Source organism: Heliangelus exortis, chromosome 4, assembly GCF_036169615.1.
Source record: "Heliangelus exortis chromosome 4, bHelExo1.hap1, whole genome shotgun sequence".
Taxonomy (NCBI): domain Eukaryota; kingdom Metazoa; phylum Chordata; class Aves; order Apodiformes; family Trochilidae; genus Heliangelus; species Heliangelus exortis.
Window position 1 is genome coordinate 27,472,659 of NC_092425.1, and position 25,960 is coordinate 27,498,618.

Sequence of the window (25,960 nt, forward strand, 5' to 3'; positions counted from 1 at the left end):
GTTTCAGTCATGCAGCAGTTTAACAGAGGAATTGGAAACACTGAAAGCTATCTTAGAAAAAAACCTCACAATCCAAAGCTGCTTGAAGCCTCTCCAGCTTAAGATGAAGTTAATGCCTTTATTAAAAGTGAAGGAAGGCGAAACAGCCTGACACCACCCAGATGGACACAGGATTTTACCCTTCCTCCAGTTGGCCCAGTCCTGCAGATTTTATATCCCTTTCTTGTTGTTTTGGGCAGAATGCCTTCTCCTTAGCAGCACTTCACCCTCTGGTCCAGCCCAAAGGTACATCCCTGCTTATCAGTTCAGCACATCTTTTTACATTTCACTTGAAAAAGCACATGCTAGATAAAGAGAAATTTCTTCCATATGTCAGGAACTGAACCTGAACATATGCTTGTACAGAGAGAGGTGATATTATGTGATGGTAACACTGTGGGATAATTAGGAAAAGAAAAAGACCTTTTCATTTACAGGTCAGTGTTTAAATCTCAAAAAAGAAGTTTTAAGTACTTTGTGTCTCTGCAGTGTTCTCTAACCTAACTATCTAACCCAGAATTTGTCTAAATAAAGGAAGCTTTGGGAATATTTCAGAAATATGGTCTATGTATGAAAGAATGACAAACTGTAAAGATGATTAGGACAAATATTCCTTAAATCCACCTTGGTCCTAGAGTTTGTCCTGTCCAGCTGGAAGGGAGGGCATTCCCCCCAGCATTCTCTCCTGTGGATGAGCAGAGGCATCCTCTGTGTTGTAGCTACAAACTCCATCTTACACATGTGGGGCATTTTCTAGAGGCAAGGCATGTTTAGTCAGCTTCTCTCCCCTACACCTTTCCTTTTTCAGTGGGAACAAAACACACACACCCCTTGTTCCAAAATCCAAGTGTGGTAAAAGCACATGACTGAATGATTGCTGCCATGGTAGTGGTTTATGACTTACTGCATTTAGCCTGGCTCTTTGTAGCTGTGTGAATATACATTAGTCTGCTTAGTATGAGAGTAAGTCTGGTTTTGATTAGGCTTGCAGAGAGCTGTCAGAAAGTCAGGCTCGAGCAAATAAGCCCCTGTAGGTTCACTTGGAAAAGCCCATAAAATGTCTGCTGTTCATTTAAATTAGGTTCAGAAAGAAACACAAACCTGAGAGCTGCCAGTGTTTATATATTTGATAAAGAATTTTTTTTTCCATGGAGGGCAGATGAGGCTGGGAGAAGAGATATTCTGGGAATGAGCCTAGTCAGAGAGCAGCCTTGGGCCCAGACCCTCATTCCTGCACAACAAGCAAAGGAAGAACAGGCTTATGTATGCAGACACCCTGAGCAACAGTATAGCCAGAACAAATCCCCCCTTAAACCAAAGCCCAGCAGTGGAGGAGCAGCACAGCTACTCTGCAGTCATTTCTGAAACCATTCAGCTGTGGCAGTGGCTAAAGCACGTTTTGGGAATACTTTTCTACACATGGCTTGCTTCTTTGCAGCTTTTCTACATATCTCTGAGACTTGGCTGAGGAAATCTGCCTGGGCTGCAGTCCAGATAGCATGGCAGGATGGCTTGTGGCACCTGAGCACTTCTAGGGATAGTTCAGGCCCTTGTGTGAGGCTGCCACCCCTGGAGCGTGGTCCCCATCCTACACACAGATGCCTCTACATGCAGTAGCATTTCTCCCTGCCTGGAATGGATATACCAGCTGTCCCCTTTATCTTGTGCTGTGCTTTTGTTTTCTTAAGTACTCACTGGTTTATACACCTACATTTTAGTTGTCAGGGGATGAGGTCTGCACCCCCAGCTTGGATGATGGCATTCATCTGTCACCTTAACTATCACTCCTCGCTGTCTGAAACACAGCTTACAGATGACTTTACTTAGGAGGCATCACCTGAACCTCTGCTGTTTCTGAGAGGAACAGGCTGGCTGCTCTCTGTCCCTCTCCCTTTCATGCACACACATGTTCATCCTCTGGTCTCCCACACCCCTGACTCACGCATCCTCCATATGAAGATAACAGGCTCAAAACATCCCCCCTTTGTCTCTGCCTCATCTGGGTCCCACAGGCTCCAGGCTTCCCGTGTCAGGCTCCACAGCTGTCCTCCAGAGCCTTTCTCAAGGTGCTTGCCTCTGGTTCTCCCCCCACAGCCCCATCACTCCTGTTTCAGGGCTCCCAGGGCACATCTCCCACTGCCAGGCTGCCAGAAATCCAGCAGCACTTCCTGAAGCCCCTGGCTGTGTTGTGTCCAGGGGGATACACTTGCCCCCTGCATGTACATGCACAAGCAGGTCTTGTCTGCTGCTCTCTCGCAGTGGGCCTTTGGCATCCTGAGGTGGGACAGAGGATGAATGTGCCTTCTGAGGCAGGCCCTTGCAAACAGCCCCTCTCCAGCCTTCCTGTAGGACCCCTTCAGATACTGGAAGGTTGCTATTAGGTCTGCCCAGGATGAACAACCCCAGCTCCCTCAGCCTGTCTTCCTAGGAGAGGTTTTCCAGCCTACTGCACACCACTTCTGTATCCTCTGTGCTCAAGAAAGATGGATTGAAACAGAAATATACCCAGGGCCAAACAAACAGGATAATCCAGGGAATAAGGAGGCTGTCTTTTCAGAAGAGATGGAAAGATTTGCCTCTTTTAGCCTAGAAACAAAAATTAAGAGAAGAGATGATTACTCTCATTAGTAAGGCAAATACCAAAGGAGGGAACAAGGACTTCTGAAGATAAGAATGATACTGGCAGAGATATAGCCTGGAAGTAAATAAATTTGGGACTGGAATCAGAAGAACACAGAGATGCAAAATTCTGGAATGACACTGCAATAAGACATAATGTGATGCAAAACAAACTTGGTTTTAAAATAGCAATCAATAAGATTAAGAACATGATTATCCAAAGGAGCTGCTGTGACAGCAGGGCTCCTTCTGGCTCTTCCCTGATTGTTCAGGAGATGTAACTGACCCTGTCTTTGACTGGAAAATCAACAGGAGGTACAGCTAAAGGTAGGGAGTATGTTTCTGATTCAGAGACTTTGCAGAATCTAGTAGGAAAACACCTCTTTCAGTCACAGGCAAGGGAAATGTGCCAGCCATCACACCTAAACAATCACTCAAAAGGTAACAAATTTTTCAAGCTGACATTTTCTTGACTTAGATAAGAACTAAAAATAGTACAAAAATGGCAAAAATGTGAAAAGTATTTAATTTTTTATGTGGTTTTTCATTTGGGGTTTGGTTTGTGGGGTTTTTTTAAAGTAAAACTTCTTTAGATTAGTCAGAATATGACCAGGTAAGTACCATCACTTTAGAGATCCACTCCGATTTTGAAAAACTGACCCCAAAAAATCTAAACCCAAAACAGTTTCTCCAAGAACAGATTCATGGTGATATTTATGTCATCATCGACCTGTCAGGATTCTTCACATCCTCACCAGGCAGCAACCTTTAGCAGATCAATTGGCAAACTAATTCTCCATTTAACATCTGCTGATACTGCTCAGATCATTGTAACATTTGTTTGCAAACCTCACTTCTGCAATCAGCTTTTAAAACTGCCATTGAAGCTGAACCTGGCTGTCTGTGCATAAGGCAATAGTGCCATCTCGTGGGAAATACCCTGCTTTGTGCCTTCTGATGGGCAAAGGAGCTTGGAGCCTTTCTTAACACCATCATCTTCTTAAGAAAAAATCAGTGTCAATAGTTTTCAATTTTTTATTTTTTTTTTTAGGCTGGGTCCTCAGCCGAGCATGTAAAATTTAATCTAAATTGCCCACGAGCCTTTTCTGGGCTCTGTAGTAAAGTTTTGCAAGGTTTTTGGTCTGCTCCAAGGTGCTCTGCAATAAACCATGTCCCCAGAGCCCTGTTCAGGTACAGCCCAGGAATGCCCAGGTCCTGCCAGGAGGGTCTCATGGGCAGGAGGGGGAGTTGTGCTACTCGGTGTTGCTCAGCAAGAGCAGCCTTGGTGGGCAAGCACAAGTCCTTAGCTCCTCTGCATGTGTGCTACACGCACACACTTGCCAGTCACATCTCAGCTCTGCTTCTCCCATTGAGTTTTTGTCCATTTTACCTGATTTTGTGCCTCTATACTTTTTAATGGCTTTTTCCTTCAGCCTCTGTAGAGTCAATGCCCAAATGGCACTTCACACTCCAGAGAGCACTGGAAACCTTTTACATTTAAAATGTCATCCATCTTACAGAGAGAAAACAATGAGGATTCACCTGTTTTTTCCAGGAGCAGCAGAAGTCTGCCAGGAAGAAGGCCCTGTCTTCCCACGGGCTCCATGTGCACAGCTCCTTAGTGAGGAAAGGAAGCACATAACCCCCCTCTGATTCCTTTTACACAAAGGGGGTGTTCAGCAGAAACCAGCTGCCTGCTCCAGGCTCCAGCCTTTCCTGAAAGGCCTCTCTTCCTGCTGCCACACTGCTCTGCTCTAACTCCTCAAAGGCTTTTAAGGGCTCTCCTGCCAAATTTACATCAGACTGTAACCCCCCCATTTGGGCTCTGGTTGACCTGTTTCTTTGTAAGCAAATAAAGATAATTCCCAGCAGCTGTTATTTCTAGAGCCCTGATAAAGGTGGTGACTTTTGAAGTTATCTGGTAGATAGTAACCAGAAATAGGAATTAAACAGGATTCTGCATTCATAGCAAGTTTCTTCTTTCTGCACTCAGTTCAAGAAATGCTCAAGAATAAATGTCAGACTGGGACTTCCAGGATGTTGCTGGTTCACTGTTCCCAGTGAAGCCAAGTGTCAGGAAAAATGGTATTACCTTTGTTTATCATTTGTATTGCCAATATTTTTAGTTGTATTTTATAATACTAGTACTATAAAATTAGGAGAAACTGCCACACCTCTCTAATTTCTCTTCCTGTATGAGCTCTAGACTATTTCCTTGGACTGTTACACATGTAGTGCAAGACAAACACACACTCTCAAGCTTAACATTACTGTGATGGACAACCCATCACACCTCTCAGTAAATGGTGCCAGTAGAGTTACTGCAGTACCAACATAAAGAAGACCACAAGCCTACAGAAAACAGATGTCACTTTGAGGTTTAGCATCAGGTGTCCATTTTCAATAATAGCAATTGAAAGGTGGTTTAATTTGGTTTAAGGTAAATTCAGAGCAGCTTGGGTGCTTTTCGTGTAAGAGCTTAAGCTTGGTATTTTATTAATTCTCTAACAATATAACCAATTTACAACACAGTCTTGAGGTATGAGCTTAAAACATGCAGTTTATTCAAACTAACAGAAATTGACATGTTACTCAGATTGCAGTTAGTTATTCCTGGAATTCCAGTCTGTGTGAGAAAAAAATACGGAAATAACTGGTATTAATTAAACTGAAAATGGTTAAACCCAGAATTTCATATGCATTTCATTGGCTTAATAGCTGATGGATTTGAAGACAGTACTTCATTTATAGGACTGGCACAGCTCTGTCTGTGTCTGGTTTTAGTTGAGTAGATTCCTGCCATAAATACAGCAGCACATAAAAATAATGAAATTTCCTTTTCTGAGCAAAGGTGTTATTTATGCTCAGGGTAAAGTTGCAGGCAGCAACAGAGGGCCTTGGGGAGGAATTTGTACTGAACCAGGTAATACTTCACAGGCTCTCATCTAAGCAACTCACCTCAGTCTGAATAGTAGACATTCACTTACTTGCAGTGTGTAAAGTGCTTTTAAAGAATAAAACATGCAATTTGTGGTTGACACATAAAACCATAAAACATACATAAAGGTTAAGCGACTATAAAGTCTACACAACTAAATGCAGTGTTACAATATGATTTTGCCTTATTTTTTTTCATTAAGTACTTGAAAACCACGACCAGAAGATAGAAAAAACTTGGAAAATTACTTGTTGCTTTTTAAAAGCTCCACTTATTTTTTATTAATTAAAACAATTCAGCCACTAAAAGTGCAAACTGAATAAAAGCTCATAGGCCAAAATGGTTTCTGTGAATAGAAGATGACGCTTCCAAATAATGTTTGTCTTGTCCATGCTGTTTTGGGGGTGCATGTATCCTCAAAGCAGAGACAGGTATTCATGAACGCAGTTTCTAAAGGTTAAGTGTTACATCTGCTTTCTGTGTTTGACGTAAAAGGCTGAGTGCCAGCTACCATGCAGCAAAGGAATTAGACTAACATGATCTCTCTTCATAAAATTTTTCTTTTAGAACAAAGAACTCTGAATGCAGGCCAAAGCCCTTTAGGGAAAAAAACAATTTCACATGAATTCATAGTAACAGTGGTAAACAGCATCTTTACGCTCACATTGTCTTTTCAAACAGGTACTTTGAGAACTGTGTTTTTGCAAGGCAGAAGTGTTATCTTCTCAAAGTATAAACACAAGGCCCAGTTCATTTGTGTTCATGCTTTTGTTTGTTACCAGTAAACTACACCAAGAGCTCCACATCCAAGTGGCAGGTACAGCTTCCACATAAACAACACACCCATGTTGAGCATGGTAGATCCATGTGTTGTTTTATACTATCAGAAGCCTGTTTCTGGCTTTTCAACTATAAAATGAAATACAGATTTCTTTCATATACTTGATTAGTATGCTGCATGACTAAAAGAAATACAGTACTGAAACTTCAGTCTGAGCACATGCACATATAGTTGCAAGCCATAACAAATGCATCCTCATTTCTTTAATACAAAGTTTAACTATCTAAGGCTGTGTGACTAACACCAACCAAAAACAGCTGACAGAAGTTAAATGAAGCTGAAAAAGAAGCATTTACTTCTGATGGCACTTTTACAGGATAACAAACTTGAAGTACATACGTGCAGGATGAAAGTAAAGTAAAAAGGCCCAAATCCTGGAGCATGTACAAGCATGTTTTCCAGGGAGCATTTTGATAATTTTTGACCTTCACACTTGCTTTTTTAGATTATTTTTGCTTTAACTTACCAGTCATCTCCACAGCCTCCTACACAGGCGCATATGCACTACAATTCACTGCCAGCTGGATTAGATGGGAGGACTTCACCAGCCTCCTGCTCCTAACTTTCTCTCTTTCTCAGTCATCTCAAAAACAAAAATGCTGATATTAAAATAAATACTTACAAGGGAAACAAACTATTTAAGGTGCCAGAATAAAATGTCTTCAGGTCTCTAATTTTTAAATGTAAAACTTAATATATGTCCATGGTAAGAGATAACTAGACAGGGTTTTTTTCACTGTGTTCACAAGAATTACTAATCTATCAGTCTGGTATGAAAGACCACTAAAAGTGATACCAAGCAGGCCACCTCAAACAAATATTTCAAGCTTACAAATAGTCAGTAGCCCTGACTATTCGAAATACTTTAAGTTCCAATACTTTAAGTTTTCTTATTACATTCACTTCTAAGTAGCAATGAGCTTAACAAGGACTATTACTGCCTTGCCAATGCACACACCCCTCCTGGGGATTGCTGGAGTATTGGTAGTTTATGACTGCTCCACATAACTTTTGCACTGTAGCTAGAAAATTCAGTTTACTGCAAGGACGCATTTGAAAGGATGTTGTATGAGACTGGCACATCCTAAGATTATTGCTGTTTTCTAAAACTGTAAACAAGCACCAACTAATTGAATTGTTTTCAAGTAACAGCTAACCTCAACATTCTGCAATATTTACTGTAGTAACATGAGGCAACCAGGTGCCACTAATTGCCAGGCAGTGGGCTTGACCTCGTGTTAAGCCCACCTGTGCCTAATTAGTGCAGGCCCCTACTGCGCATGAGCAGGATTAGGGGGCCAATAAAGGCTCACACCTGGGGTAGCCAGGGAGTGGTTATCCACCTTTTACTACTTCTGAGGGCACTGTGCTAACCTGATTGCACCACTGGAGCTTTGTCTCAGCACCGCACTAACTCGGTTGTGCCACTGGAGCTCTTCACCAGCAGGGTGAGGCTTGAACCCGCGGCCTCAGCATTGCTCGGGTTTGCTGCATGAGCGCGCTACCTGGCTGCGCCACTCAGGTGTGAGCCTTTTATTGGCCCCCTAATCCTGCTCATGCGCAGTAGGGGCCTGCCCTAATTAGGCACAGGTGGGCTTCACACGAGGTCAAGCCCACTACCTGGCTATTATTGGCACCTGGTTGCCTCATGTCACTACAATTTACCATTTCAGTTATATTAAGCATCCCATCAAGATAATTTCCATCATTTGGTATCTGTGGAGAATATTTTAGGTGCAATAACTCTATCTCCGGCTGCAGGATTAGAGCGTGGGTTCTTTAATGCTCTGCACATTTTGCCAAATGAGTATTATCCTGTATTGCATGCAATTTTTTTTTCTTCTAGTCGGAGGGGTTGTATTAGAATCTAATATTGTAAATAAGCCATCTATAATTCTAAAAATCACACTGAACACAAACTCCATTTGGATGACAATTGCCATTCACATTATTGTGAGACTTGAGGTATTCCTGAGGAGAAAAGGCACCAGTGAAGTTGTTGGATCCTCATGTATGGAATTACAGGAACATGCTCAGTTAACGCCCTATTAAAGAAAAAGATGCATTTCAGTACAACTGTTTTTTTCTAAATCTCTAAATTGGCTTGGCTTCAAGATGGGTGCACATTCATGCTGCTTGAACCCTCTCACTTCACCATCACCACTTAGCTATCTCTTTGGATTTTGAAAGGGATGGACCCAGCAGGCATGCAGCTGTGGGGAACACATTTAACCTACTACAGGACTGGCCACAAACTCATGAAAGTGGTCTGAGTAGTTAAAAACAAGCTCTCCTCCCAGTCAGAAATTACAGCCTTTTTCCACACACAGAAAAGAAAGGAGCTAACCACTTTAAACATGAGAGCTGGACAAGTATTTTAGAGTCAAAGACCTTTGGCATGTTATTTTGACTCTTTCCTCAGTCATTCAAGGGCTTAATGGGAAAACCATGAGTCACTATGAACTAATATGCCCACTTACTTGGGCTTCCACTCCTCAGTGGTGAAGGACTGCAGCTTCGAAACAACTGCAAGAAAAACAGAAAAGGTAACTTGGGGGTGTGCTAAAGAACTGTACCCAAGAAAGCCACCTGGAAACACATCAACATTCAGAAAATTTGTTCCTGTTACTCTATGGGTGCAGCTCCACTGCTAAAATGTCAAATACAGCAACTTTCCCTTTCACACCCTGCACACACAAAAAAGTGAGTCTTACCCAGAGCCCCTCACATTTTCAGTATTCACATTTTAAATTGAGGGCACCTATGCCAATTAATTAAAATAGGCTAACAACTAGAAAGAGACACATGATTTTTACAGAAATATTGTCTAACTATACCATAAGCAGAACTCTTCTAACTTTTCACATGTCTTGTAAGTACTATCTCTGTTCTTTGCCTTCTGCCCATCCTACACTGATTTTCTTCTCCTTTGAGGCAGCAGAGGGTAAATTTAGATTACTAATTCCAGGAGGCAGGGACCATGTGCTGTACATGTACTGCAAGATGACTAAAACGCTTACAGATGATGCAATTAGTTATTCAGAAGTGTACTGAAGCAAAGTGAAGTAGGTGGAAAGCATTCTGAAATTCACAGTTGATACCTCTGAGAATTTAACTGTGATGTACTTCTCATACAGTATCTCCACTGATAATAACCATCTGTTAGTTCAGCTTCACCTCATTCCAGATCCAGCAAAGGCATTTATTCCCAATGTTAAAATGTACATATTTTAACAGCATTTTAAAAAGGCTGCCTACATTCTGAGTTTAAAATACTTAATGCTGTTTATACTGCAAGCATTCAGCTGGGGCTTACATGATGACGAGTTCGAAGAGGACTGGTGCTACGGGTGCGGCTTCTGCCTCTGCTTCTACTTCTACTCCTACTTCTACTTCTACTTCTGCAGGACCACTACAAGAGAAAAGTGTGACAAACCCCTTTTGAGAGAGGGCATTTAATAAAGACAGACTATGCAGGCAGACTTGCTGTGCTGGAGACAAGGCTTGAGGACAGAGAGTAAACACAGTAAATTTTCTTCTTACAACAGACTCTGCCAACAATCATATATTTGCTTCATTAATACAGTAAGACAAATGGAACTATTAATCCTAAATACAGGATGAGGAACTAAAACCAAACTGATATTTGGTATAGGTAACTCCAGACATATAGGGAATGGTCAAGAAATTATCTTCTTAAATTTTAACACAATATTTAAATCCAGCTACTAAATCCTTAACATGTTACTTAACCAAAGTACCTACCAGAGCTCCCCTTTTTGTAACTGCCTTTCCTTTCAAAATTACAATATCATTTTCCATAAGAGCAGGCCATACATGATATGCCACCAACACAGCTGTGAAATCAGAGTCAGAACTACGATGGTACCTGTTGAAACACAAGAGTACAAGAAATGTCTGCATATAGCTGCCAAAAGATAAATATGATGCCTTAAGTCATCAATGTTAATAAAAAGCAGAAGACTAGTTACAGCTCACTAACATCTTCCTTGGCAATATTTCTATATCACAAAAATGAGTATTTTTCAAGTGAATCTGTAAAAGTAATGCACCTGTAAAGAAGAGTTACCAGAATATGCTGCCTGCTTATGCTGAGACACTCCAATAAAGCCTTCTTACACTTCAGAGGACCACTAGACCATATTCTTACTTAAGACCTACACAAACCATGCTCCTTGGGTCCACTGAGAGATTAAATCTCCACAGCACCATTTTGGCAGGCATAGTCATCCCACCTTCCTGAAATACCTTGCTAAATCAAGATCCCTATAAAGGATATTACATACTCTATCACAACTATAAAGTTACATCTTAGTATCTCATGAGACATAAGAGGCAATTTTACTATCCAGATCCTCACCTACTGATAATGAAGAAGTGAATTTTTAGTTAAGAAAAGTTATTTTAAAGGCCTGTATTAAGAAACCAGATATATATTATCTCCCTAAATCTATAATATTGGCTGAATATATATCTGGGTTTGTGGATTCAAAATTTCAAATGAAAGAAAAAATAGCAACGAATCTATACATTAGCAATGTATGTACAATAGCAGTTTATATAAAACAATGTTGTAAACAGAATCACAAAGTTCTGTATGCAGGAAGATAGAGGGTACAAGAAGGATTGGCCAGCCCTTTTATAGACTGGTATCACATATAACTAACAGAACTATTTTAATATCTATAAATTTTGCTCCATCTCTGTATACCACATATATATGCTATACATGTTAAAATATGTATGCCACATAGGTATCCACATAGATGTATGAAACACATGTTTTTGAAGTGTAGAAGTCATTTCAAGACTATAGCACAGCACTCATGTTGTTCAACCAGTAGCTTTGGGTATCAAACAGATAACTGCCCAGTATTTGGACAGGATCATGAAACAGTCATGTATGACTTCACACCCTCCCACTGAAGGGCTGGTTTTCTCTATTTCTCTCCTTCAAGCTCTTCCCCATCTGAGGCCATTCAATTTCAAATTATTTTTAGAAACCCCCTCACTGGTGTGGCTTTTATTGCTTTTGAGACCTATTTTTTTTTGAGCTATCAATCCCATCAGTTTTCTTGAAGGTATGGAAGTACCCTAAAGTTCTCTGCCAGCTAACAAAGCATACAGCCCTGGCCCTATGGAAAAAAAGAAAGACTATATTGTGGTGCACATTTTTTAAACACAACTCCCAGTTTTAAAAGAGGTTTTTCTTGCTCAGCTCTACACCAGAAGAGATGGGAATGTATTAAGATCACATGTTGTACAGCAGCCACAGCCTGGAGATCACAGCATGCACGGTGATGGTCCAAGCAGCAACTGCCAGATGTCAGTAAACAAGAATTTTACAAAACAGGCCAAAAAGAAAGAACAAAGATGTTCGTGTTTTGTAAATACTAGAGGCAGAGACTAAACAGAGAAAGGGAAGCTGATGATAATTTTCCTCCTAAAAGATAAATTAAATATGCTGTGGAGACTGAAGTTTATCCAGAAAATCACTCTGTTATTCTTTAAAAAAACTGTTGATACTTGTCTGCGTCCTGGCATTTATATACCTGGCATTTATATACATCACTAACCTTATAGACATACCAAATTCACTACAGACCAGGAATATCTGCCCCAAATTAAAGCCTAGCGTCAATCTTAAACCTTGATAATAATTTGGGAAGTAGACTATATAGCCTGAGGGATTAGCTGTAAGAATCTGGCTGAAAATAAACAGTTCTTACTTGGTCTCACTGAAAAGCTCTCCATCAGTACCAAAGGCAATATCAAGAGGAGGAATGAGTGTCTGCATTGAAAAAGCCACACGGCACAGCTCTCGAATCAAATTGCTGATCACAATGAAATCAATTTCTGGTGGAAATGAAATCTTGGGGTTGATGTTCATGGAGCGAATTACTTCCTGAAAATAAACACAGTGGAGTAATATGAGCTCATGAAAGCTTTTATTCATGGGCAAGTTTAGAAATCCCTCCTAAATATGCCTCTTTCTACATTTATAAACAATGTAAGTTCCCAGAAGCAATGCTGTCTTTGGCTATTCCAGAAAATATTAGGTTCAGAAAGAATGTGCTGTTATTTTAGAAATAAACTATGAGCTACATCACTGACAATAATGAGACTGATATGGTTTCTTTGAAGATGCAGTTTTTCAGTAGAGCACAGAATTTAAGAAAAATGTTAAATTTAGTTTATATTTTCTCGATTGAGATAGTTACACTGTATCTTGCAGAAAACATTCTGTCAGACAAAGATAAATAAAACAAGTGTGTGGCCACAACACAATATTATTTTGAAAAATAAACTGCTACAAGACATAAGGTCCATGTGATAAGCTTTTTTCTCCTTAAGGCTACAGTGAATTTCTATCCTAGACACTCTGACTTTATTAGCTACTGAAATAGATCAACATGTCACTTCCCCAATGCCCTTAACTTACATTGACACTGCCTTGAACATCATAGAGATCCTCATGGCGAACTATATAATCCAGGACAGCATCTTCAAGTGACTCAGGCCCTGAGTGACCTAGAGACAGAGTGTCTCTGACACGTATTTTGAATTGCCTGTAGGCCATCTTTGCTGCATGAAATGACTCCTGCAAACATAAAGAATGCTGAGTTGAATCCAAGGGATGGAAATTATTTTTTCATATATTATCTGAGAGCATGGACTTGGCGCCCCCGGTATCATCATTGTATGGAGCAATGTAAAATGCTGCTGTACAAGTGAAAGCTAAAAATATTGCTCATCTAGGAGGACTTATCTGATTAAATCAGGTATGATTTAACTGCAGAAGACAGGATTGAAAAGCTTCCCACCTAAACTACTATTTTTATGTAGGATTCCATCACACACCCACACCAATGGAATCACATTCAAAGACATCAAGCACAGAATTCAGTAACAGCATTTTACATGCTACAGCTTAAAATGCCAGCCAGGAGCACCTCTTGGCTCTTAGGGAGAGAGACTGAACTGGACAGTGTCAACTGACTGACAGTTTTGGGAAAAAAACTGAGTTAAATGTGCTTATGAGCACACACATTAAGAGAGACACTGCCTCTCTGACACAGGTAGGTATTACACCAGTTTTATGGAAAAGATGATTACAGAAGCAAATTTCTTCAGACTGAGATCATAGTACACATGAGGTATTGAGGTAATTCCAAGGGACTCAATAAATTAACTAGAAAAGCACATAGCTACATGCAAGAGAATGATACGAAAAGATCTTCAGCTTTCTAAAATGTAGTATCCCCAGAAGAATTCACCTAAATGACAGGGTGCTGTTTAGTGCAGAACCACTTACCTTTCAGAGCCATCAAGGCTTACGTGCCCCTTTTAGCACCTGTACTGCAGTTCACTGACCCCATTCTAGTGTTGGGAAGGGACAGTCAGAAAAGGACACTAAACTGAGAGTACAAGGGAAAAGTGTGAGGGAAGGAAAGGAAAATCAAAAGGGAAAAAAGTTTTCTTCTCTGTACTTCCCAGAAATGCTAATTTACACGCCATTTCATTCAATCCAGCCGTAATTTTTGGCCTGTAATATTTACAGTTCTGGCCTGTAAAAGAAGAAAAGAAGTTTTCTTACCACAGCTGCAATGTATATGATCCTCTGCACCATCTCTATGTCACTGATGTATGTCCTCAGAAGGGTCTCTGCGTCCAGGCGTTCCTCAGCATAGATGTCACCAAAGCGAGCAACGAGGCAGCTGCGGCGGGAAGCGTTTGTGCGCCTGGCGCGGCCCGGAGAGCGGCTCCTCAGGCGGAGTGGAATTGGTGACTTGCTCCTGGTGAGCCTTGGGGAAGGAGAGCGGCTCCGTACAAGCCTATGACAGACAGGTAAGAAGCATGAAAACACTTTGCCATCCTCAGGTGTTTTTTGCCTAGTGCACAGACTTTTGTGCCAACCTCATTACTGGGGGAAGCTGAGATTTTGAGCCAACATAATTAAAGTGTTAAAGCTGCAGCTGGTTAGTTTAATATGAAGACATTTGTGTCAATACATTGTGTGGGATAGAGTCTGGACAATTAAATTTAAAACCTAAAGAGTGTACAATCAAGCACCTCGTTCTGGGGAAGCACACTTTTAACTAGTAATATTTTGGAGATTTTTCTTTCAGTACTATTGAAGAGTTATAAAGTCAAGCACTTAAGAATATAACAAACAAGGAGTTCTGCCGTGGTGCAGTTTTCAAAGAGGACTTATAAACAATAAAACCTAACAATCTCTTTTTGTTCTGTACAGTAGCTCTCAATGTATTTTGTAAAGATGCTCTCCTTGCTGTTTTGCCAGAAACTTAATATAGCTGCCTGAAATTAAAACATTTAGGCACTGGGAGAAATCAATTAAAGAATTTAATGTTCCTCCAAAACAAAGTACAAGAACTTCGCTTTTATTTATACTTCAATTCAAAATAAGGATGGAATTCATGCTGCCTCATATGAACAACTTCTCTGATTCAGTGACTTCTCTACCTGCTCTGCAGAACAGACTTTTGGGCATCCAAGATAGAAATCTCATCCCGCAGTATCTGAATCTGCTGCTCATAGTCATTCAGACGATCTAACCTCCTCAGGGCATCCTTCTCTTGGGCACAGGAAGTCTTCAGTCTTAACCACACAGAATAACATCAGTCACAAGATGTCCTTCTATCAGTGCAAACCATCTATCAATTAATACTCATCATCAACCAAAAAGAACAGAAAAAGGGGAGGAATATTGATCAAGCTCCTTGTGCTGAAATACAGGGTAATCAAGCATTTTTAAAAAGCATACTCCAATGTGTTCTTTTAATTATGCTTTAAAATGTAAAAGTGTACTCTGGCAGGAGACTGGATACACTACACTGTAATCTACAGGAGAGACCACTGGTTAACATTTGGTGTCCTTGCACTAGCTCAGATGATAAGGTTTAAAAACCAAACTGGTTTCTTCCTCATATTTAAGCTGTTAACTAAACCAGCTCAATTTACTTGCCTACAGTTTAAGACTAAGTATTTTCTTACATCAGGTCCTTGGGGTCTTTGCTGGAATATATTAGTCAGACAAAGATTAGCATCAATGATGTTTTCAAGAAACATCAAAAGCTATTGATTCCTCTCCTGCTCTCCCCAAGAGAAGCAGTGTTTCATAAATATTGGCAGACAACCAGTTAAGCAAGTTTATCTTCTGTCTTTTACTTTCACTTCACATTAGAAAGTACCCCAACGTCTCTGCTTTCTCTCCTAACATGTATTACTGTCATTTTCCTCTTTCCAAAAGCAGAAGAAAAAAAAATAAGAAAAAGGATGATTTCCATCCCTTTTGGAGGCATTCAGTCTGTCCTTTCCATTCTTTACTGAAGGATCCTGGTGAAATTTTGGAGGATCTGAACCACCTATCAAATCACAAGCTCTCTGTTCTGTCTCCTTAAGGAGCAGGCTGACTGAGAGGACCATAGGTAACTGGTAAAAGGAAAGACTGTCCCGCCTACCTAAGTAGAAAAACTGCAGATTTTGCTGCAAATATGGACATCCTTTGCCAGGTCCTCTAGCAGGGTCTACATAGCAAAGTAGTAAAAGAGGGCTAAAGAATTCTAGTATAAAGAACAACTGGAAAGGGAAAAAAGATTTGGGAAGATGGGTTCTAGAGATAGAGATGGTGGAAAACCATTACGTTCAAAATAAATTAAAAATGGGTAGTGCAAAAACCCCTATATAATATACAATACGCTAGTCAGCCTTTCCTTAAATTGCCATGATAGACAATGCAGACTGATAATAACTATCAATCAGAAAGATAAATAAAAGTAATAATTTCATTTCTGTATTATTTTCTCTTTCTTATTTTTGTCTGTTCACATGGCGATTTTTCAGGAAGTTTTAAAGCAATTTTTTTATGGTCTTTATCTCACTGCTGTGAGATGCACAACTGCTGTGAGATGCCTTATCAACCTATTTTGAACAGCCCTCTGCAACAGCAGCACTACAAAATATTAAGGTAACTGACCCAAGCTACCACACTGACTGTTATTAATTACAACCACGTTTATCAAAATTTCTTCCTGCCAATCTATAAAACAGGTCATCCACACAGCAGAGCAAGAAAAGTCCTCTGGATCTCATTCACTTCAAAGTGAGTCATCTGGCTTTGATAAGTTTGATTATACCTTGGCACGAGTCTAAGCAGCCTAGTCATAAGCTTCAGTTTTTAATAGTACTAATAGGATCTTGTTCAGCCTGCATATAACAGTTTTTAGTACACTTTGGTTTTTTCTTCCCCTGAAGAAATTCCAGTTACTTTTAAATGTTGATCATTTTTTTAATTATTCATAATACTGCAGCAAATAGCTAAATCCTGTTATAACTAATATCATGATGTAACAAAAGCTCATAGTGACTAGAGAATTTAGTTATATTGAGTCTAGACCACATTTGCTCTAACATCCCAGGAGAGCAAGATGTCCTGCAAAAAATGCTTTAAGTATGCAAGACAGACTACACACAAGAAGAATGAGATCAGCAGCTATTCCAAAAATCTCAAAAAAACAAGTTTAAAAAGCTGCAAATGACACTCCTGGGAAACTGTTCCTTCCATAAAATAAAATCCTGCCCTAAATGTCACAGTCCTGACCTCACTTTCTCTACATTTAGGATTCTGCTTTTGACTGGCAGGTGGACACTGGGCAAATCTGATTTGACCCAACTAGAAGGATTCAACTTTTGTAAAGATGATTCACAGAACATGAAAAGCAGCACCTTTGCTTTGATCAAAAGTTTAACACCCAGGCACAGGATGCAAATGAGAGTGAACATGAAGCTTAAGCATGTGGAGATCGCAGAATTCTGGAATTCACAGGAAGACAGGAATGGATGAAATCTCACAGTTAGCATAATTCTAGAAGCAAAGATAAACATACAGAGATGAACAAGTGATATTCAATTAAATATTGGAAGCAGAATCTCTAATGGCCTGAGGTTTTTTTGTTTGCTTATCTTTATCAGAAGTAGCTCATCTTCTCAGTTACCCTAAGAGGAAAGATAAAATTGTGGATATTTATATCCTTTCCTACAGTGTAGCCACCAAAATCAAGCTTCCTCAGTTTTTAAGAGCAGCAATGTTATTTAACTGAAAAGCTGCATGTATTTATTTAACAGGTATGACTACGTTTTTGTTGTTGAAATGTCAGAACTCACTTGCTGTTGGGAGTAATAGCAAGAATAGATTTCTATTCTTTTCTGGTAATGTAACACCACAGAAAAACCCCACACAACAATAAAAACACAACAACAATTAAAAAAAATAGATACATTTCATAGGAGTGCAGAATTATTGCTGCTTCTAGAACTGCCTGTAGGTCAAGCCACAAAAGGAAATTAGTTTTAAGGTCCCCTGTACTGAAATGGAAAGGTAGCTGCACCCTTACTGATGGAGATGAACTTCCTGGATGCCACCAATGCACTCAGAAATGAAAAAAACCCCAAAATTTAAACTAGAGACATTGACATTACTGATGGGCATTACTTTCGTGCATGTATACAAAACTATTTGGCAAAAGTGGTCTATCAGAAAAAGCCATATAAAGAATTTTAACTTAAAACACACTGAAGTTATGTTTTCTTTAACACACATGCTACTTCCAAGAGTCAGAGCAAATTTTAAACAATGGTTTCCAGCTATATTTAGAATATGTCTCTTTCCCCTTTAACTTAATCTACAAGACTCAAATGCTGTCAAGCTGCTCGTTTCAAAGTAATCCACAGAAGTTCAGCCATAAGGTTTCTTCCCACATCCATCTACTTATGCTAATTCTCTCTATATATAGCACCAAGGAACACACCTACAGGATGCTAAGGAGCTAGACCTTTTTGCTGTACCAAAGGTCACTGTAGAATAAGCAGAACCTGCTCAGTAAATGACAGGTTGTGCCTCTGCATGCTGACTTTCTGCCACAAATACCCCAAGATTCAATTTTTCTTATGCTGCTTTTAGCTGAATAATTTCATCTGCTGCTGCCAAAGGAGTAGAGGCTTATTTGGTCTTTGTGTCTTCAATAGCCAACTGGGTTTTTGCCAGACTGCAAGAAAAATTAATGACCTTCATGGTAAAGGCAGAGATTCTACTAGAGAATTGAATATGACAAACTGACTGTTTAAGCAGCCCAAGTCCGTACCAATTCAACATCTGAAAACAATCACAGTGGGCTTTGTTCAGGCTGTCAGCACATAAATAGCCTATACAAAGTCAGATCTGTCTATGTAATAACAGAATTATTTTGCTACAAGACATTATTTTTCATTAGGATTCAGTTCCATTTTCTCCATTTCAACAATTTAAAGCATTTGGAAAGACTTCACTGTCCATAGATGCAGTATCATGGGACATGAATTCTCTTTCTCCTGCACCTGTCCCCTGCCTGCCAATAACTACACAATCATGACTTCATACTGCATCAAATTGAAAGGATCAGTTCTGAACCTTTCACACCTTACTCCACCTCTGAAGTACTATTCCCCAACCCCTCCATCTTCCAGACCTATACCTTTGCAAACCACAGCCAACACCTGACCTGCCCGCACAGACAAATGTCACCCATAAAACCATACAAAAGCTGTGCATCAATTTCCCTCATCTCACCAGAGCTAGCTCAAAATTTCTTTTTCTTGTACTGTAAACTTCCCCACACTAACTCCAGTCTGTATTAGTGAACAAATTTCCTTGTACTTCCCACCTTAACACTCCAACACTTTTATCCAGCTCATCAAATAACCTCTTTCTAGCAAGACAGGAGCATTGGATGACATGCCTCACCTCTAAAACAACCTTTGTATATACCTGAACCACAGAATGATTGAGGTTGAAAGGGACCCCTGGAGGTTATCCAGCCCACTCCCTCTGCTCAAGCAGGGCTACAAAGAATCAGTTGCCCAGGACCATCTCCAGACAGTTTTTCAGTATCTCCAGGGATGGAGACCTTGCAAACTCCCTGGGCAACCTGTGCCGGTGCTCAGTCACCCTCACAGTCAAAAAGTGTTTTCTAAAGTTCAGAGGGAACCTCCTATTTTGTGCCCAGTACCTTCCAGTTTGTGCCCACTACCTCTGCTCCTGTCACTGGGCATTACTGGAAATAGCCCGGCTGCATCTTCTTTATGCTCTTTCTTCAGGTAAGATCCACCAGTCTCCCATAACTCTTCTCTTTAGTTAGAAATACCAACAGAAAACAAGCTCCTTTACTTATTAAGCCTTCCAGGCTGCGATTATTTTGCAAGATTACCTAATTCTGGCAAAACAGCTGAAATGCCAAAAATTTTAAAAAATCTTTTTCAAAACATTGTGGGATCCTTCTCTGACCTTCTTTGTCACTTTTGGTATTTAACGTTTACTGTGAGAGCACAAGATTTTATTATCCTCTCATCTTCTTTCCAGGGGGATGCACTGACTCAAAGCTGACTGCAAGACTTTTTAGATAGTGAAAAATTAGAATGCTTGCATTGATCCAAGATGAGATAAAGATACTAATTTGCACTGATGAATCAGGGAAGAGCAACTGATATCATCTTCCTTGCCTTCTGTAAAACCTTTGACACAGTTCAATAAAACATCCTTGTCTCTAAATTGGAGATGAAGACTTGATAGAAGGACTAATTGATCACAGGATCATAGAATCATAGAAGGGGATTGGAAGAGACCTCAAAAGATCATGAAGTCCAACCCCCTCTGCCATAGCAGGGTCACCTATAAAAGGTTGCACAGGAATGAATTCAGGTGGGCTTTGAATGTCTCCAGGGAAGGAGACTCCACAACCTCCCTGGGCAGCCTGTGCCAATGCCTTGTCACCCTCACAGAGAAAAAATTCTTCCTAATATTTATACGGAACTGCCTATGCTCCAGTTTATAACCATTGCCCCTTGTCCTGTTGTTAGTCACCTCTGCGAAAAGCTTGACTCTGTCCTCCTGGCACTTGCCCCTTACATATTTATAAACATTATTTAGGTCACCCCTCATTCTCCTCCTGTCCAAGCTGAAGAGAGCCAGCTCCCTCAGTCTTTCCTCATAAGGGAGATGTCCCACTCCCTCCATCATCTTGGTTGATGGATAAGGAACTGGTTGGATGGCCATGCCTGAAGAGTTGAATGTCCAAATAGAGATCAAGCAGTGTTCCCCAGGCGTCTCTATGGGCACAGGTACAATATCTCTATTAATGCCATTGATAGTAGGACTGAGTGCACCCTCAGCAAGTTTGTGAATAACATCCAGCTGAGTGGTGCAGCTGAGGGAACAGATGCCATCCAGAAGGATGCTGGCATGGTTGAAGAGTGGGCCCATGTGAATCTCATGAAGTTCAACAAGGCCAAGTGCTAGATGATGCATATAGGTCTGGGCAATCACCAGTATCAGTACAGACTGGAGGTAAAAAATGGACTAAGAGAGCAGCCCTGTGGAGAAGGACTTGGAAATAGTGGTAGATGAAAAACTAAAAACACATGGACAATCCACAGCCTAGATGTATTTTGGAGCTTTGATTTGAAGCCAGAAATGAAACATTTACAAACCGCTATCAGTATTTAGGTGTCAAAAGAAAAATATGGCTTGTTGAAAACCAAATAGCAAACAAATAGAATCATAGTTAATTCCCCTACTCTTGTTGCAAGCGGTTGAGCTGTAGGCGAGTTGAAGTCAGTTCTTCCTGCAGGTCTTGCAGTTGAAAAGTCTGATTGATACCCAGCTCTCTCAGCTGCTTCTCTTTCTCCTACAACAAAACACAAACCCGTGCTGTTTGAGTGTTCCACCTTACATAATCCATCAGCAATGCAGTACAACATTACTAGCAGATGTATTTCCAAAAATTTCAGTAAAGACCATTTCTAAAATAACTGAAATTGCATACTCTACAGGAAAAATACTCACTTCCTTCACACCACAAAGCAGAGAATATGAAAGATCTATGTATGCAGACCTACTACCTATATACGCATCATCTGAACAAAGTGTTCTTGCAGATGTGTTGCTTTTTTTTTTCCAGTCATCTTCTGACTGAATATATCACCAACCCAGGGGAAATTTTGGGGAATTCACATACAAAAAATATCAGAAGAAGCTGTTAGAACAGAGGAGCCAACTACTGTCATTCCAGAAAGCATGTACACATGCAGCTATGTTTAACAACCTATAGGTTTGCCTGATAACACCAGATTTAATTAAGTAACTGTGCTGCAGGCTTTTCTTTCAATTTTGAATGTCATGTGCAGTGAAAAATCCATAACTGGTGTATCAGCTGTATGTACTGTCATTTAGTGACATCACTATTTAAAATTTTAGGATTTTTTGGCAGAACTCTACTCCTGCAATAAACTAGAACCTGACTCTCAAGGGATAGCACTTTTCATTTCTCCTTATTTTAATAGTGAAAAACTTAGAAGAGGTGTAAAAATGAGAAGTCAGAGAACATGGAGACATAACTGTCAGACCTCAAAATCTTCAATGTCTTTCCCTAGTCTGCATCAAACAATGCTCTTATTTTCTTTCAAAGCACAAAGCCACAGCAGACCTGTATTTTTTTGTGAACTCTTAGTACTACAAATCCTTCAGTAAGTATCAAATACCCACTAACCCCACATAGCAAGTCAGTTTGGTGGTATCGTGGACGTGAGCACTTCATACCTGCCCACTATACTTTAATGCTATAAAGATTTTTTTTCTTAAAAAAAAAAAATAATAAAAGAAGCTCATAGATAAATGCATGGGGTTTATAGACAACTGCAGCTTACACAAGTATCTTCACAGTTTTAGGTTTTTATTAATAGAGATATGGCTTAAATACTTCCACCATATCTCTGCAAATGTAAATGTAGCACAAAAGGAAAAGAAAAAGCAATATTAGAACAAGAACACCTAGAAAAGGAAAGCAGTACAAGAACATAACTTCTTTTACAAAGCAAATTCTTCCATATTGTCACTCATTAGTGTGAAACAGCATAAACAGCAGAATGGCAAAAGTAACTTCAATGAACTCTTTGATTTTCCTTTCAAAGGAAATGTGAGACAGAGAAATAGTAGGGTTGTCTCCACGAGCATGGTCATATTTCATTAAGCAAAATCAAGTAGTGAGGCTATCACTAACAGAAAGTTAGTAAAGCTCTCTTGCAGTTATATAGTCACACAATTCTATATCCTTAAATTAAATTTCCTACATACCTGAGTGAAAGAGGTGCTGGTTTCAAAAAGCCTTCCTGAAGTACCAGAGGAAGTCCCTAGCCATGGCAAGAGACGAGATTTTATTGTTTCCACACCTGCATAGTGCCCACCTAAGAAAATACATACATTAAGAAATTATGAGAACACTTAAAGAAAGAGCCAGAGCTTGATAAGACAGTGTGTGAAATGTGTTTGTAATAAGACAAGGCACTGATTTACCTTGTCGAGATGTTTCGTTGAGGATTGTGAAGAGCTGCCCTTGAATCTCAGAGTTCAGTTCTATTATTTCACAGCATCGGTTCAGATTCTGATCACAGGAATTAATCTGTAAATTCATGTGTATTAATACATTTGCCCAGGATTTCTTATTAAAAATTTTTCCTATTACAATCATGACTTTTTTTTCCCTATAGCTACATCTTCATAACCTTTTCCTACTGCATCTGCTAGAATACTCAAGTTTAAAAGGTTCACATTGCTAACAGGCAAATAAATAAGACATCAGGAAGCTGTTGAGAAAATTCATTCCTTTCCCCATTCATAAAGAAGATACAACCACAAATACCTCTAAAAGAAGAACTATAATAATTGTGAGTCTGTGCTAAAATCTTTCAACACAGTTTTGAAAATAAGATAGGAGATTGTTGGTTGAAAAACGTATTAGTCAAAAATCTGATTTTCCATATTAGCTTAAATGATACATATAAGGCTATTATTATCTTGCTGTTGCAAACAAACACATTAGCTCCCCATGCAATTTCATTTGATTTTTAACAGCTAACAAGGGAAACAAATACTACTGAAGAATGGGCAAAATCCAGCATTATGCCTAGGAAACAACAGAATAGCAAAATTACACTACTTTCAGCATGTGCACTTCTGAAAATGAGCTGATGGGTTAATCTGTCCAGGATGCTACTGCACATGCCAAGAGAACACATACTATGTTCCTTCTTCATTAGTATCCACCTTCAGCTTAGATTACTCTCTAGACCTTCAGGCTTTATATGGCTCCATATGTTTTTTACAAGCTTCTGAAACAGCTAAAACTCCCACCCATGTCCCTGTCAGTCTGCATTTTGATTGCTTCAACATGCTTGCCTCCAGCCTCAAGGAGCACTGTCTCACCCACTAACCTCCACCGGAACACTTTTGCAGTGGTGTATTTTTCCAGCTCATTACCCTGACACAGACCCGTGGTGCTTCCATCTGCCAGCTCTTCCTTTTGCACAGTGGCAGCCTAAAGAAGCTCATCTTCATTTGCCAAGACCTCACATCCTACCCTTACCTCAGAGAGTTCAGCTCCCACTATTGATAAGCCCTCCTGAGGGCTTCCTACACCATCCGTTCAGAAGCTTTTAACATCAGTGCCTCCTCTCTTCCTCCTCTGGTGCCTGCACTCTGTTACAGCTTTACAAGCTACCCTCAAGCTTAAAACTGTTTATTGCCATGGATCCTGCAGAGAGCCTCACTGGCTATTAATTTGCTATAATTCCTACATACCACGATGCAAAGAAAGAACTGACTCCCCTTGAAAAGGCTGCATCCCTGCTCAGCACCTTTTCTCACCAACCCTAGCACACAGTAGATGGTCACAGGCTCACGACTGTATCAACTACCAGTGCCCTAAAATCTGGAGATGCAACAGTAAGAACACTGGCAAGATTTTCCACTTAGAAAACTTACAGTTGTCAAATCTCAGTTCCCTTCATCTCTTCTTTCCCTGATTTTGTCTTCTCTACTACTTCTGCTGTTTTACTTCCTCAGTTTCCTACTACCTTGTCCTCCACCAAGCATCCCATCACACCCATTTGCAGCCTTCTCTTCAGCCATACCCAAAACTCTTTGCTCATGCCTGTTTCTCCTCTTTCAAAGCCCTTCCGCAGCTGTGCTGCCTTACAGCAGCCTCTCAGCCCCTGCAGGTCTCCCACCCAGAAGAGCTGGCAAGCTGGATGACTCTGTTTTCACTTTCAGCCTCCTTTTCCCTCACATTTTCCTGATTTTTCCTAGGCCACAGGTGATTGATTTCTTTTGCGCACACCTTCAGCTGTGGTCCTTCCATCTGCTCATCTTTTACCACAAAACTCTTTTCTGATCCAGACTCATTACAGCTCAAATGCCTTAAACCTCATTCAGATTTGGGCCCCTCAGTATAAGAAAGATGCTGAGGTGCTGGAGTGCATCCAAAGAAGGGCAACAAAGATGGTGAAGGGTCTAGGGCACAAGGTTGTTTAGTCTGAAGAGGATGCTGAGGGCTGGCTTAATGCTCTCTGTAACTACCTGAAAGGAGGTTGTAGGGAGGTGAGGGATGGTCTCTTCTCCCAAGTAACAAGCAAGAGAACAAGAAGAAATGGCCTCACATTTTGCCAGGGGAGGTTTCATATTTAATATCAAGAAAAATTTATTAACTGAAAGGGTTATCAAGCATTGGAACATGCTGCCAGGGAAGCTGGCACAGTGAGACACAGTCCCTGGAAGGATTTAAAAGATGTATAAATGTGGTGCTTAGGGACATGGTGTAGTGATTGGTTTGGCAGTGCTGGGTTAATGGTTGGACTCGCTGATTTATATCCAAGCAGAACAATTCTATGATCGCTTTCAGCTTCCAGTCCTGGCTTTCATTGAACCTTGCCACAGGCAGGAAAGAACACAGCTGAGGCTGCGAGGGCTACATGCACGGGGTGTGAAAATCGCGGCAACGGGGTGCACGCGTGGGTCAGAGTCCCAGAGGGGTCTTTCTACCCTCAGCGGAGGCCACTGCCCGCTCCTAGGGCCAGGACTCCCGGCTGCAGGTCCCGGTTGCACCGGGCTAAGGGCAGGGGCGCTGCGGGCGGGAGGCGGGGGCCGCCGCTCCGCGTCCTCTCGTCACCGCGGAAACCGCCGCATGGCCCCGGCACGGCCGTGACGGAGCGGCTGCCGGCGGCCGCCGAAGGCCCCCGGGGTGAAGCGAACGCTCTCCGTGCATCCCCCCTGCAGCCGCGGATCCCCCCCGCTGGCGGCCGCGGCCCACCTCGTAGTCCCGGTACCAGCTCTCCAGCTTCTCCTGCAGCACCCGGCCGCTGTCTGCGTTGACCAGTTTCCTCAAGCCGTCGGCCATGTCCGGCTGCCAGCGCGCTCACGGAGATGGGATGGGATGGGATGGGATGGGATGGGATGGGATGGGATGGGATGGGATGGGATGGGATGGGATGGGATGGGATGCGCTGGTGGTCCCGGCCCGGGCCGCCCCTCCGGGAGCCCCTCGCGGGTAAGGGAAGGGGGGAAGGGGGAGGGGAGAGCCGGAGGGGATGCTGGTGCCACCGGCCCGGGCGCGCAGCTC

General features: G+C 41.0%; 1 protein-coding gene across 2 annotated transcripts; it reads right to left on the reverse strand.

The window, feature by feature from the left end:
• Positions 1–8,361: 8,361 nt before the first annotated feature.
• Positions 8,362–25,958, reverse strand: SPATA18 (spermatogenesis associated 18). 2 transcript variants are annotated; one of them, XM_071743551.1, is made up of 12 exons: positions 25,652–25,958; positions 22,861–22,966; positions 22,642–22,751; positions 21,087–21,196; positions 14,943–15,077; positions 14,056–14,293; positions 12,901–13,059; positions 12,188–12,363; positions 10,203–10,326; positions 9,754–9,849; positions 8,918–8,963; positions 8,362–8,482 (listed from the first exon to the last, which is right to left on the reverse strand). In XM_071743551.1, the coding sequence occupies exons 1-12, from the start codon at positions 25,736–25,738 to the stop codon at positions 8,475–8,477; spliced, it is 1,395 nt and encodes a 464-aa protein (XP_071599652.1). In that variant the 5' UTR covers positions 25,739–25,958; the 3' UTR covers positions 8,362–8,474. The 2 variants fall into 2 exon arrangements, with proteins under 2 accessions (XP_071599652.1, XP_071599653.1); XM_071743552.1 differs by lacking the exon at positions 14,943–15,077.
• Positions 25,959–25,960: the final 2 nt, after the last annotated feature.